Source organism: Tubulanus polymorphus, chromosome 2 (genome assembly GCF_964204645.1).
Source record: "Tubulanus polymorphus chromosome 2, tnTubPoly1.2, whole genome shotgun sequence".
NCBI lineage: Eukaryota > Metazoa > Nemertea > Palaeonemertea > Tubulaniformes > Tubulanidae > Tubulanus > Tubulanus polymorphus.
The window spans coordinates 10,339,568-10,354,819 of NC_134026.1; the positions used below are offsets into that span (position 1 = coordinate 10,339,568).

The 15,252-nt window shown below is 37.9% G+C and overlaps 1 protein-coding gene across 1 annotated transcript in view; it reads left to right on the plus strand.

Moving 5' to 3' along the window:
- The first annotated feature begins 5,730 nt into the window (after positions 1-5,730).
- Positions 5,731-15,252, plus strand: part of LOC141898897 (sedoheptulokinase-like) — a 36,464-nt gene continuing 26,942 nt past the window's right edge. The window contains exon 1 of the mRNA XM_074785042.1: positions 5,731-6,362. Coding sequence (XP_074641143.1) covers positions 5,731-6,362 — 632 coding nt within the window. The remainder of the gene's footprint in view (positions 6,363-15,252) is intronic.

A 15,252-nucleotide genomic window follows, 5' to 3' on the forward strand; every position in this document is an offset into this window, starting at 1 on the left:
GAAAACTACGCAAAATCTCTTCGGGTTTTAATGAAAACTACGCAAAATTTCTTTGGATTTCAATGAAAACTATACGCCCACGCAAAATATCTTTAAATTTTAAATGAATACTGCGAAAGATATCTTTAGATTTTAAGGTTCATTTGGAAGGGGCGCACAGTTTCTGAAATGTTTGAATTTTTTCGAAAACAATTTTTGTCAAATAACGAACTTGTCAACTTCAAAGTTGAGTACCCTGCATCTTTACGCGACGTGTGGCGCAAATTGCCGACAGTTTTCATATAGAAGTGTTTATGAAAACTACGCAAAATATCTTTAAATTTTTATGAAAACTACGCAAACTTATGAAGAAGAAATTGAGATATTACTGAAATATAGAATTAATTGTATTATTATATGGAGACGACATAATTATATTTGCAGAATCAGAATCTGAATTACAAAACAATTTAAATATACTCTTTGATTATTGCTAAGTAAACAAGTTATCTGTTAATATCGATAAAACGAAAATAATGGTTTTCGCCCGATCGAAGCAAAGAGTAATGAGTTATTAGAAAGAGTAGACGAGTACAATTATCTTGGAATTTTGTTTACCTGGGATGGAAAATTTACAAAAGCAAAACAAGCAATTCACAACAAAGCTGTTCGAGCAATGTTTGCTATAATTCAAAAAGGCAGATGTAATTTACCTCCAGACTCTACCTCTTATTGTACGGGTGCGAAATATGGGGCCATGAAAATGTCGATATCTTGGAAAAAGTCCACACAAGGTTTTGTAAATTTAAAAGTTACAAAATTCTGGCAGGTTACCTTTAACTTTTAAGGGGCTTAACTATTTGAACAAAACTTTGAATGCTAGCAAGTCAAAACTGAATTTAGTAATGTATACAATTCTTTACCATTTATATAAACAATACCGAAGAATTGGCTTATATACTCTTTTTTACCATTTATATGAAAAAAAATTATATGTATCGGATTGGATCTGCCAAATTACAATCCTAAATTATAGCTATGACATTCCCTATTTATATTTTCAGTTTGTAATGACAATTGCGCCGAAGATGCAATTTTATGTAGCAAATGTGAAGTATGGTTACATCGAGACTGCGAACAACTTACGTAAGATCTGTTGTCTGAATGGTAAAACTTATGACTTCGTGCACTCACTGGAACGGTTGAATAATGCAGCAAAAAACGGATATCGCAATCTCCAGAGCGCAGTAACACTTGAAAGGATATTACTTAAAGGTCACCAACTGACTTATACATATGTGAAATCTGATCTCGTTCCACATGATTATTCGCATCAACTACTAAAAGGAATTGATCATGCAAACACCGTGCCGTTGTCAGTTCCAGGAGACGGCAATTGCCTCTTCCATGCCGTATCAACTTTGTTATGTGGTAGTTCATTGTTAACTGATGAGCTTCGAGTGCGCTGCTCTATAGAGCTGGTTGAAAATGATAACTACTATAAAAGTTCCAGCGATTTCGCGCAATTTTCAATTGTCTCGCCATCGTACGAAGACGCTTGTATAGACTGTGCCAGCCCTCGCGCATATTCCTCGATTTTCACCATGCACGCGCTATCGACAGTTACTCGAAGACCAATTAGATCAGTGTACCCCTTGTGCAATGGGATTCTCGACAAAAACATTGGCATACTGAACAAATCTTTCAAACCTAGAAAGCCCCTTAAACAGTCAGGCGAAGAACTGTTGGTATTATGGACGAGATGTGCACCCTCAAATCGAGAAATATGGACGCCTAATCACTTTGCGCCACTCGTGCGACAAACGAGCCGGAATGAATCATCAATCGATGGTAAGTTTTTTTAACGCGTAAATGATAAAACCCTGTCTGAATAGAAATCATTAATGGGAATAAACTAGTGATCATTGAAATTTCCATCGACTTTCATGTCCGAATTTCAATTCGTCTAAAATTGTAGCTTTCTTTCTTCATTTCATTTTAATAGATAGTGAGCATTGTTCAGAACCTGTGAGTATCTTGAGCGAAGAACCGAAAGTTGCATTGGATGAAGATTTGAACGAAAAGCTGAACGAAAAATCTGACAGGCGTAAGTTTGTAACTCATCAATCTGATACACATTACAGCGTTAAATGATGTCAATTATGATGCCTAATCGAAGAGTTTACTCATTTTCAGGCGCAGATTCATTGAACGGGGAAAATGATTTTATAGCCGACGCAAGTTTCCTCAATATTTCAACGGAAGAAGGAACAAATGTATCCCGTAAGTAAAAAGATATTTTTATCAGAAATGAAATGTAGGGCCTATGCAAATATTTCTATTGGATTAGGATTTTCTAAGGGTGCCAATACGGAATTTATTGTAGGAAATTATTCGTTGAGACAACAGATTGAGACAGATAGTTTTCTCAATACCTCGAAACAAGAAGAACAAATCGTTAGAAATCAAAGAAATGCATCATCGCCATGGAATTCTGGTAAATATCTAACATTTTAGTACAATAATAGCATATATTCTATATTACGTATATGAGATTATCTCCAAATTTTTACTTTCCAACTTGATACTACAAATTGAATTAATTATGTATGATAAGTAGATTGTGATAACAGTTAAGGCATAATCAATTAGTTTTTGATTGTTGTACGGCTTAAATCAACCAGTGATTCCATTGTTTGACTGTGGGTAATTAACAATAGTGACAAAATCCTTCTATCCTTTAATTACAGGAATTGATGTCTCTATGCCACATTTCCACGAATCGACTCTATTAAACGAAACAATTTCCTCAACATCATCCCATAAATCCAGCAAACGGGTTAGTTTTGCTAAACCAATAGCCGAAGATGTAGATGGGATACTTAAAAATGGTAGATTCATGGAGACCTATGAAGCTTTCGATAAAATCTTGAATGTCCGTCCTAAGGTCACTGACACACCCTCAGGAATTAAAGAAAACGTATATTTCTTATTGGAAAATTCGAATAATACGCAACGCAGACAGAATGGGAAAAAAGTAGTTTCGTTGATGATTGCGGAGCCTGGGACACTAAGCACTGTTCCACAAAATCGTCGTTATTTGTTGTCCACGAAGATAAATTAGGCCAGGTAAGAAAAACATGCATTTTGACATTTTTTACTATTTCAAAAGGCGTAATTTCGATTTATTTTATAGGACTTTAATTTCACACTAATGAATAGAAAAAGAAAAAATTGAATGTATCAATTATAGTATCAAATTCGTTTGCACATTATTAGATGCGAAATAACCGATAATATTAATTGATTTCCTCTATTGGCGAAATTGTAAGGCTGCTTTAGATTTTTTTCTCTGATGAAAAAAAGGTATTTAATTTAATTTCTCTTTTGTTATGTATTTTATAGAGCGTAGAGAAAAGGAATGGTGTGTATGTTACGAAGAAGCAAGGTATCTGGACTCCGCTCGTCCCTCAACCAGAAACAGTTTGCGTTATAAAAAGGATATATTATCAGCTGAAAAGAGAAAATTCATTTAAAAAAAGAATTACATGGGTAGAGGGGGGTGGTCGAGTCTGGCCATCGACAGCATTAGTGGAGTATATTGGAGAGTACCCCAGAGAGAAGGTGCCTCACGGAAACACTAAAAAAGGGACAGGGAACGAATACGTGAGGTCATCTGCGGATACGTTAAATCGGGTTGCGGAACGCGTAACGAATGGTGAAAATCCTCGACAGGTTTATAAGCAAATGCTTCTCGAAAATTCGATGAATGCACCGCGCAATATGAAGCAAGTGCAAAACGTAAAAGGTGCAGTCGATAGAAAGAATAGACCGGTAGAAGGAAATCGTAAAAATGTTGCTGATGATATGCAGGCAGTAATGAATATGATAATCGACAGTTCTTTCATACGGGAAATCGTACAGTCGCCGGACAAACCTCCGATGGTAATATTGTATTCATCCCAGCAGCTAGCTGACATAAAAACATTTTGCATCGACGAAGGGTGTATTTTAGGAGTTGACCGCACGTTCAACGTCGGAGCGTGCTTCTTAACTCTAACCGTATTCAAGAACACTCACATATTAAGAATATCAACACAGGAACCGCCAATTATGTTGGGCCCAATGTTACTTCATTGGGACGGTGAGTGTTCTAGTTATCAAAGATTTTTCACTCATCTGCGATCCAAAATAGATGGTAGCTTCGATACAGAAATAGGGACGAAAGAACTTGTATTCGGGTCAGATGAAGAAAAAGCTATTCTCAAGGCAATCAAGCAATCGTTTCCCGAATCAACACAATCACTGTGCTACCGACACCTAGAACAAAATGTAAAACGACATTTACGCCACAAAGTCGGTGCAAATGATAAAATTTCAAATGAAATTGTATCTTGTATATTCGGAAACTCCGGGTTATTACAAAAAAGTGACGAATACGAATACGATCACTGCGTCCTCGAGTTGGAATCGAAATTTGAAACAATTGTGCCACTTTTCATGCCTTATTTCAAGAAGCTCGTCATACGTCTCAAACAATATGTTTTCGTTCCTACGCAGATAGAGAAACGTGTTCCTTTAAACTGGACTAATAATAATTGCGAAAGTATGAACAATCTCATAAAACTATCGACGAATTGGAAAATTTTGAAAATTCCTGATCTCATTGAGCGCCTGAATAGTATAGTAGATCTGCAGTATGCAGATATTCGCCGAGCCTTACACGGTCAAGGAAACTACCAAGTTTCGCCTCGTTTGAGCAAACACGTCGTTTCGCACGTAGTATGGTGTAAAAAATCGAAGGAAGAAAAGGATGCGATCATGAATACATTTTTCAGTGCAAAATCAAAAACAAAATCGATCGAAAAAGTTATCAAGTCCAGTGACGGAAAATTGAATATCCCGAAAACCGCAAAAGTAGCGAAGAAACCAGGGCAATTAAAGCGTTCAAGAGCGACGAGATCAATTACAATAAAAAAAACATAACTTGACACATACATTCTTATTGTCATATCAATTTTCATGGATATTTGTCAACTAGTATATATAAATTTAATTTTCCAGTTAATTTTTCATTTGTTTATTTTGTATAAAATCTTATATTTGTATCAATGTATAATTATTCTAAAATAAGATCGATTACTTTGCCTTGATTTCAATGTACATTACAGTTCGAAAAAAGTTGAATAAATTGCGTTTCCTATTCATGTAAATATCAATTTTGTCAGTCATTTACCTTGTATAAATTTTTCAAAGTTTCTTTTTTTCATTAGATTATTTTGCCTTTTAAAAGTTGAAAAGATGGGCCGGAATAAATTGTTTACCAGGGATTGCGTTTCCTATTCATGTAAAAATCAATTTCGTCAGTCATTTACCCTGTGTAGTGTATTTGTATATTGTTATTTTCAATTTTGCCTTTATTTTAATTTCGGCGAACTCTTAATGCATAAGCTTGAGTTGATTTCTCAAATTAAATAAACAACATTTTAGTATTTTCAAGAGTCGTTTCAAATTTGCTTTCCTTTTCTGAAAGATTCACTCTTCATGACGGTGTCTGACGGTCTTCCTGACGGTGTCTGACGGTTCCTGACGGTTCCTGGCGGTTCCTGACGGTGTCTGACGGCTCCTGACGGTGTTTAGTATGACCGTAGATGGGTAGATTGTGTATTTCAACGCTGCAAGGTGCTGCCATCTACGTAAAACATTCGGTATAAAGTTTCGGGTCGCTCAGCTCCATCCATGTAAACAATCATGGCGGCCGCCGTGACTGATGCTGGCACGTTTTACGTGCTCGGGCTAGATTTAGGCACCACGTCGGTCAAAGCGGCACTCGTCGACTCGGTCAGCAAGAAAACCGTTCACACTCTTTCCCGCGATACGAAAGCGGCGATTCATAGCGATCTGGGAAGCCTGGGAAACGAACAAGACCCGGGCAAAATAGTGACAGCGCTTCAATTTTGCGTGTCCGGCTTGCCTAAAGATAAACTGCTGCGCGTGAAGAAAATCGGTATCTCCGGCCAAATGCACGGCGTCGTGTTCTGGAAAGCGAGTGAGGGCTGGATCCAGAAACATTCGGGGAGATATGATGCCGACAAAGCGTCGCAGTTGATCACGTGGCAGGACAGTCGGTGTACGCCGGAATTTTTGGCGTCGCTTCCCGAGCGCCGGTCGCATTTAAGACTGGCTACGGGACATGGATGCGCGACGATATTTTGGTTGAATCGAAACGACCCGGGAATCCTTGACCGGTATGACAGGGCTAGCACGATTCAAGACTACGTAGTTGCTATGTTGTGTAATTTGGATAAACCTGCCATGTCCGTGCAGACTGCCGCGAGTTGGGGTTTCTTCGACACCGTCACGAAATCCTGGAATATGGACAGGTAGGCAGAAATATTTTTCCTAATGGTCATAACATTGTAAAGATCTAACATCTGTCACACCTGGCCATGCCATATATTAGGCCTAATACGTGATTCCATTAGCAATCAATGTGGATTCTACAATCAGCTGTTGCAATCGAGGATTCCGCTTGAATCCACCAGGTTCACTAGTCCAAATACGGTAGGCCTAGGCCCTACCCGAAGTTGTTATGGTCCCCTATCAACGTCTGATGCCAAACAGTCTAAGTAGAGCAGCATTCAAGCCGCCCGTATGCACCCTGCCTATTACTCTTCAAGCAGCCCGAATCCACCCTGACAATTATTTTAGTCTGCTGCACAAAAACTGTTGAAGTGGGATTAAGAAATTAACATCTACCTATTTGAAATTCTCGAGTATTTGGAGTATGAGCTCAGCGCTCATTTCAAATCCAAGCAAGTCTGGATGGATTTCAGGGCCAAAATGACACGATTTTGGTGGCTCACTTCATCAGATTTTATATCATATGAAAGCCTTGACTAGTTGCTACAATATAGTATGTGTATTGTGATAAATTTGGATTTTCCCTTCACAATTTTCTGAGGAGTTATAGACATCACATAGGCCTATAGTGAAATTCCTGAGTGCTAATGGCTTAACTCCTGTTTCTTGCGCAATGCAACCATGGGTTTTAGTGTCGTATCAAACCTTGGTACTCAAATACATTAAATAAGCTTACTTGACTTGTTGACTGTGAAAACGTGTTTTGTAGCCTTTTTATATTTTTGATGATTTATTTCGGGATCCGGGGAATTTTTTGATTTGATTTGAATTGAATTTGTTGTTTCATTCACGATTTTTAGATACGGACTGAATGAAAAATACAATACGTCTCTCCTGAATTAGGCTTTGTTATTTTTCTGTCGATAATTGGCCTACTTGGGCCTATAGCCTATGTTACATATGGCAATTTATATCTTTAAGATTTGAAACAGAATAAATTCTGCATCGGCATTATTTAATGCCAGTACGAATATGTAATTAAGCATTCACATCATGCAGATTGAAAGTCGCCATGTTTGTTCACTTCAACTATTTTTTTGAGGCGACTAGTCGCTGCGATCACCTGAAACTACTTTTGATGATAATTTAGTGTGTGCCAAAACGATATCTAACTTCCATCGGATTAATACAGAACAGTTTGAGACGGGTTGATGGTTTTAAGGGTAAAATAGATGCTGGATGAAAATTAACGATGTGAACTTTTGCCTTAAACATTTCGGGAACAACGGCTAGATACTAGACTGCAGGTTCGCTAGCGTGCGCTCATATCGACACCTGGATCTTTCCTCAGAAGTTAATCCATAACTATGCGCGTTGAGTAAAAATCATACTTATATTCAAACCCTGATGACCAATCTGAATTTATCATGAGATACCTAATGGTTTAACCTATGTGGGAGGCTAAAACATCTAGATGAGATATGTGATTGAAAACTAATGAAAATTTTGATGCGATTGTCATTGGAAATGTACGTCATCTAGCATGATAGCTGGTGGCTTGAGTTCCTCATTGACCTTTATTATGCATTTGTGTAGAAAAACTTATGCATGGACAGTCTCTCAAAGACATACTGATAGCTGTTTCATTGCCTATTCATTTGCGTTAAAAATCCAGAAGGAGGCGCCACATTACAGTCCACAGCAGCCATTTTCCAAGTAAACAATCGGTGATCGATGAAAACAAAAATTGATGGCTTATTTTTGAATGCAAAATCCTTAGGCCTACTGAACTAACTGATGTCAAAGCCAGGTATAGGCCTACAAAACATTGCACAAAGTTCCTACTTTCTTTTTGACCTTATTCCAAACAGGCTGCAGATACAGAAGTATCAGGGGCGGATCTAGGATTTTTTAAATTGGATTGTCCAATGTGAAAAACGGCACTTTTTACGAAACACCACGTAGGCAACAGATAAAAGATCCTCTGAAATTTTCACACGGGTCAAGAGGTGAATGAGATAATAACAAATCATTGAAATATTGGTAAAGTTTTATTGAAAGAATAAACCAATCAATTATAAAGAAGTATTTTTTATAATTTCTAAAATTCTTCACCATTCAGAGATGATGGATATAGTAGATCTATGATCAGAGATGATGGATATAGTATAGGATACTGAATGTGGAAATTGAATGGCACACTAGCAAGAACAAATTTCTACAACAGCTCTGAAAAAACTTTGTAACACTTAGGGCTATGTCTTTCAACCCAGCGGGTTTTACACAGATTTTGGTGGGTTCTGCTATAGGCCTAAATACTTCCAGAAACCTTTTTAAGATACTTCTACGCCATTTTGGGGGGTGCTTTTGGTCATTTCATGCGTTGAAAAAAATTAATGGTGGAAAACCTTGGTCTAAAAAATTTTGCGGTGTCATTTTTGAGGGCATTTCAAATTGGAGGGGGGTCCGGACACCCCCGACATCCCCCCTAGATCTGCCCCTGAGTATTAGGTTGATTTAGGCCTATATGGTCTATAGCCCTATGTAACAAATCCTCATCAGAACGAGTTTGTTATGAGCTGATTTCTGGAGTCAAATCATTGAAAATGAACTAGGCCTACCGTCTATGTTTGACTCTAGAATAGAAGAGGTAGATTTGTTCAACTTTTTATTATTTCGATGATCTGACCATTGTGGGGGATCACTGTCTGAGATTGAGCTCAACCAATCCTTGAGTATTCGATTTGACCACATTATTACACTGTACCTTATCTAGAATACCATAATATGTGGCGGTGTTTGAACTTCACGAATCACCAAATTCGATCAGGACATAGAAGACTGTTTAATCAGTTTGTAGCTAAATGAATGCCTATTAATTTGCTATTGAGATAGAAGGACGATCCGACTTTTAAAACTAGATACAAGGTTATGATTGACGGTTAGATAACATTTCATTTAAGCTAAGTTGTTTTGCTGCTAGCGGTCATTAGTCAGTCTAAGTAATTACTTGATTTATGAAAGACTAAATTAAGGGAAGATTCTCCCGGCTGGACTTAATACATTGTTCTTTTGTGCCATCATTGGGTCGTCCCAGGGCAACACTAATATTTATACAGGGCTTATGGATAAAAAATATTAGCCACAGGTAACAGAATAACACATTCTAAACTGCGAACGATGAATTCACCAACGTGCTATAGAACGCGCTGAGTAATAACTTGATTATAGCAATAAAAATGTACCGTCAGTAAATTTAATTAATCAGTGTATTTAACTGAATTTCAACTGAATTCGGTGATTCGGCGAAGTTCAAACAACCAATCTGTAGACCTGATACGAGGCCGGTAGAGAGTTTGTAAACTGAATTTCCATCGACTGTTTTCTAGGATTGCTATTCCTAAACCAGATCAGTTCATTTGAAAGCTGAATAGACTTACGATGATGTTATTCTGGTTTATTAGGTCTGCTGAAGCCGATGATATGGTTTTTGAAGTCAAATCATCGAAATTGAACTGGGTTTCACTCCATTCAAATTTTGTATTTGTCTTATGGAATAGCTTAAACTCTATACCACTATGACTGTTAGGCTATTTGTTGGCTCTATGCATATCGCAGTAAACTGCTAACAAATAATTTTTGTGTATAAGCTGTTTATGTTTTCTCTATTTTTAAAATACTAGGATGTATTGTCCATATTTTATTACCTTATATTATTTATTATGGCAATTAATATTCAAATCACAACTAAATAGAAACATACGGGCCTACGTTTATATGTAATAAAATGTCTATCAGTTAATCTACCCACACTCTGTATTAGGCCAGTTGGAGATCAATTGCGTGGTTTATCATTTAATAATGTCATACGACCCAGGAGTCTCATTAAAAATTCCGTGTACAGTCAGGCTGAACCTCGCCTAGAACCATCAAAATTGGTCTGAGTTAGCAAGTCTTGAGTTATCATAAAATACTGTCAGAAAATGATTGCTTTTCTGACCGAGTCATTGTGGTTGGGTACAGGCTATGTCTGCACCAAGGGAGGTTTTCTAGGCCTAACAGTTGTTTAGAATTAGACAGAAAATCAAAGAGGCTAAACATCGAGGGAAGTCATTAAAGATCAACTGGAGCGACTCACATAATGGACATTGTAGCCGTTCATATTTTAGGCCTATGTTACTATTAATATGATTGTTTTATTTAGAATGTAAAATGCATCGGGGCTTCACATTAGCTACGTAATTCACATTAGCTACGTAAAGTGTTCTAAATTTGGAAAATGGAAAGAAATAATTCTGTGTAGCGTGTGTGTATGGACCGAAACTGGTTCCAGGTCTGTTCTTGAAAGTTGAATCAAGAGCACACCGCCTAATTCCCAGAAAATGACCAGATTCAGTTAAGCTAGGAGCACGCGGGCGTATTACTTCAACCGATCGGCGATGATTGATTTGGTCTGCCGAATCACCGGTGAATTCATATAAGACCGATACGAGAGAGCGCGTAGTGATCAAATCGAACTTCCGACAGTGTACTTAGCGTACCCTGCTTACTGGGAGAGAGTTAACAAATCACGTAATATCAACAACGCAGCCTGTTTGTTGTATACAAATCGATCGTTCAGCTGAATACGGGCAGACGCGCGAATCTGTGGACGATCCGCGTTTGATACGGGGATTCACCTGGCGATTGAGTCGGCTTACGAAATCGTCGCTCGTATAAGACCTTTTTTTCCTATCAATATGCAACAAAAGACAAAAGATTTAGGCCCGTAATAGAAGCGGAATCATTGAGAGAAGTCTAGTTTCTGTAGCTTATTCCGTTTGAACGCTGAATTACAGATGAAAATCAATGGTAACTTGCGATCGAGACAATAAAGTCTCTGATTTAGATGACGCTGGCATTTTATGGCATTGAAATTTGAAATTCGCTGTGGCTTCGACATGAATGTTTGGTTCTGACTGGAGCAGCCTTATAGCGGTGTTCACACTAGATTCTGGGTTCACTTGTGTAGTGCCGAATATGCCAGTCTCGCTTACTGAGCGACTTGAGTTCACACATGATTCGGCGGTGCTTAGTAACTTAATCGTTTTAGTTATGCCAATATTGAGAGCGATTCAAAGATGGCATTTCCTTACTATCATCATCAACTTGTACATATTTCAAATTCATTCTTAACCTACTCTCCTGCCTTCTGAATGGCAACTTGAATTGCCAATATGGTGTTGCGACTATAACTGTTGCTAATGTGAGTGAAATACCGTATATTGTCAAAATTGAGCTTCAAATCACGCGACTACAATATTGCCTATGAACCTTCGTTCTTTGCATAGTAATAATAATAATAATAATAATAATATATTTTCTTATATAGCGCAGATCTAAGAAATAATCGCTGTGCTTCACAATGTAAAACACAATACAAAATACACAGAAAATTGTTAAAATTACATAAGTTGGGTCTACATGCATAATAAAACAATACATAGTAGGTTTTAAGAGTAGGTTTGGCTAAAAAGGTATGTCTTAAGATTACGTTTAAAAATGTCAACAGATGCACTTTCTCTCAGAGATATTGGAAGCATAGTGGCTTCTTAAGTTAAGTTAAAAAGATTAAATACACGGCTAAAAAAGCACTGAATCTGCGTTCACACTACAGCTCAGTTCCATACTGATATCGGGTTTCAGGTGCAGAATCACTTTCCGGGCTTAAAAAGCCTGGTATTTCAGTGCGGCTCTGAATAAGCCACAAACAAGCCTTGAATAATTTAATCGTATGAACGCTTGGTACCGTTGAAATCCTCGTGTGAACGCCACTTGTATCATCCCCTCGTGATTCTTTTCAGCGCTTTTCGTTTGTAGTTCCATGTCTTGTCTTAACGGGAAGATTAAATACTAGGCCTATATCATTTGAAATGTGTCAAGTGATCCGTCTATTTGTATTCCTCAGCTCTCTGTCAGGGGATCGATAAATCATGATTTTATACCAGTGAGGAGAGTGACTCAAAAGAATGCCTGCTGATGTTTATATTGGTAATTCACCAACTTGGGGATATAGAGCTTCGACAAGTTATCATGTAGTTTGATGTCAAATATATTTTTCCTGAAGATAAGCAATAACTGTATATACAGTTATTGCTAATTTCAGAATATCCAACTAAGAATTTTTTTCTGCCCCCCTTGAAAAGAGGTACCTTTAAATAGATTGGTGCCCAACTAGGTCTTGCTGAAGTCTTACTTTGCTTCTCTTGAAAAATCATGATTATGATACGGAAATGAAAGATTAGCCACATGGATCAAACATGCGTTGGGGGTCCACTATTGGGAAGTGGACTTGAAAGTTGATTGTACGCGGTGGTGTTCGTCGCATGAATAAATGAGGTTTGCTTCGCTCCCGGGTACCAGTGAAGTGTAAGGCAATTATTTTGGACACTAAGGCTCTTAGCGATACTTTATGAGGCTAAATAGCCTCTGACATATCGGTTTGTTCTCAAAACAGTGCCGGCCTCATCATCAGCAGGTGATAAAACGTAAATTATGGTCACTGCGAGACCAACAGTGTAATTCATGTCATATGAGGCGAATATTAAATGGTGACGGTAACTCAGGCAGTCTATAAATTTGTGCTGGAAGATTGATATGGTAATCCTCTTGTTCGGATAAAATGATCGATCTCTGCATTAGAATTTATGATTGAATAGGATTACATTTTAAGGATTTTAATCAATCTCAGCCAAACTGGGCATTAAACTGAAATTCTACTGTTGATCACCAGTTGCGACAGCCTGCAATCACAGGCCTGTAGTGTTGAGGAATAAAATGGGTGGGTTCATTTAGAATTTTGAACCTCATCCATGTTACAGCCTGGGGGACGATTTCTAGACCAGAAGAAACTTGCAATTACATGTGCATGCAACTAACAAGTGATCTTTAATGCTGGGGTTATCCAATATCGAATATAAGTTGAAAATATGCTGCAAAGACAGCGATACTGCCTCGGGTTTACTACATTAATGATTCCGTTACTCGAAAACAAAAAATCTTTATTGAATTGATTGTCTGAATGGTAGTCTGTAGCCCCATCCTATAATGGGATACCGGCGAGGCTACTGAGGGAACTGAGGATTCAGCGATAATCCACCAGAATCGCTAGTGTCACCGGGTTACCGCGCTTCAATTTCTTCTACAAATTAAATTCGAGTCAACTTTTCCGACTAGTAAATCAATTTTCAGTGAAATCAATACTATACACTGATCGAGAAAGGAAACCTTATATCTATCCGATGACAAATTTCATCGGAAATGAACTGATTTTGCCTACGAATAACCCGGTGTTTTGTTGCTCCATCTGGTGGTGCCTGTATCCCATTGTGAAATCAAATTGGTGTGGGTGCTGTCATCTCAGCCCGATTAAAAAAAATTAGTGTACCAAGATTTATGATGTTTGTGGATTAACAATGCCTTTATAACGTTGATTCGTAGAAATACAGTGGGAGTATTTTGTTCATTTAAGTGATCTTATGGATAATTTGTTGATTTTATTGTAAAAAGCAGTAACATGCCTTCTAGCGAATAGAGAAATAAATGAATATATTGATATTGACTGAATAAGTCATGCGGGGAAAATATATGAGAGACGTTTGAAAGGATGATATAGGCCTGCCGTTTATTCGGTAGATGTGAGTGTTAAAAAACAATTGTGTTGAATATGATAAACAATTTGGAGATAGACAGGCACATCTTGTTGCGACACAAGTAAAATAATGCGAAATTACTGGTTTGACAAAGGTGACCGATGGTTGTTTAATTCATATTTTGAATCCGCCAAAACCCAGAACTTGTCATAAGTTGAATCAAAAATAATTTTGAGATTTATTTCACTCAACAACCAATGCAAATTTGAGTTAAATCTGAAACTGATCTTAGTCTGGTAAAATGTCAACGAACGAATGTTGGGTCTTGAAGCCTTCCACATCGAGAGTATACCCACTACTGGTATGCACAGTCCTGTTAACAGGGATGGTTACATGTCCTGAGGCTGTATGTAAGTAGCTATTTCCTTCATTGCTGCAGTATAACGATGCTTAACTCAAGATGATATGACTCCAGCGGTCTAACCATGGTTGTCTCAGAGGGTTTGATGCACTCAAGATTGTTCCGCTGAGGCCAAGTCATGGCCAAGTCATCGTGTTTCTGATCAATATTTCGTATATTGCCTCTGAGCTTGAGATGTATCCCGTTTCTGCCAGTTTGAGATCGGGTGCAACAAATCACTGATTTTGCTGGCATACCGGTACGTACTTTTTGTTGAACATAATATATTCCTGGCATGAGATCTTTCTGATTCATTTTTCCAGTTTTTTATTGAAAAATGTTTCATTCTTGTAAATTGTGCAGATCCGCTGAAAAAATGGGGGGGGGCGGATTAGGGTTGCTACCACCAGATAAATGCTCGAGTTGGAGGAATGCATCTGTATCATTTCATTCTTATTTTCTAATAAATTTCCCTTCCAAAGATGCTTCAGTCGGAATGATTAGAAATGTAAAATACGATACGCCGGTATCGAACATGTTTGATAATTTCGGCTGATTATTTACGCCTACTATCAGATCGCTTGCAAATTTACTCGTCTGCCCGAACTCGGGGTTAACTCTCTACCACTAAGCCACGTACGCTGTCAGAACTTTTGCCCGCTCGTATCAGGCATATAAATTCACTGGCGAATTTAATCGTCGTGATTAGGCAAAAATATGCTCATGTGCCTCACGCTATAGGCCTATATAGGTCTTGTGGATAGCAGACACAAGAGGTTGAGAAACACCCTATGATATTCTTGCCTTTCGTCGAATCAATCACGCTAAAATCCCTGCAGTCGTTTTTATATATTGGCAATAAGTCGATGTTTGTGCTAA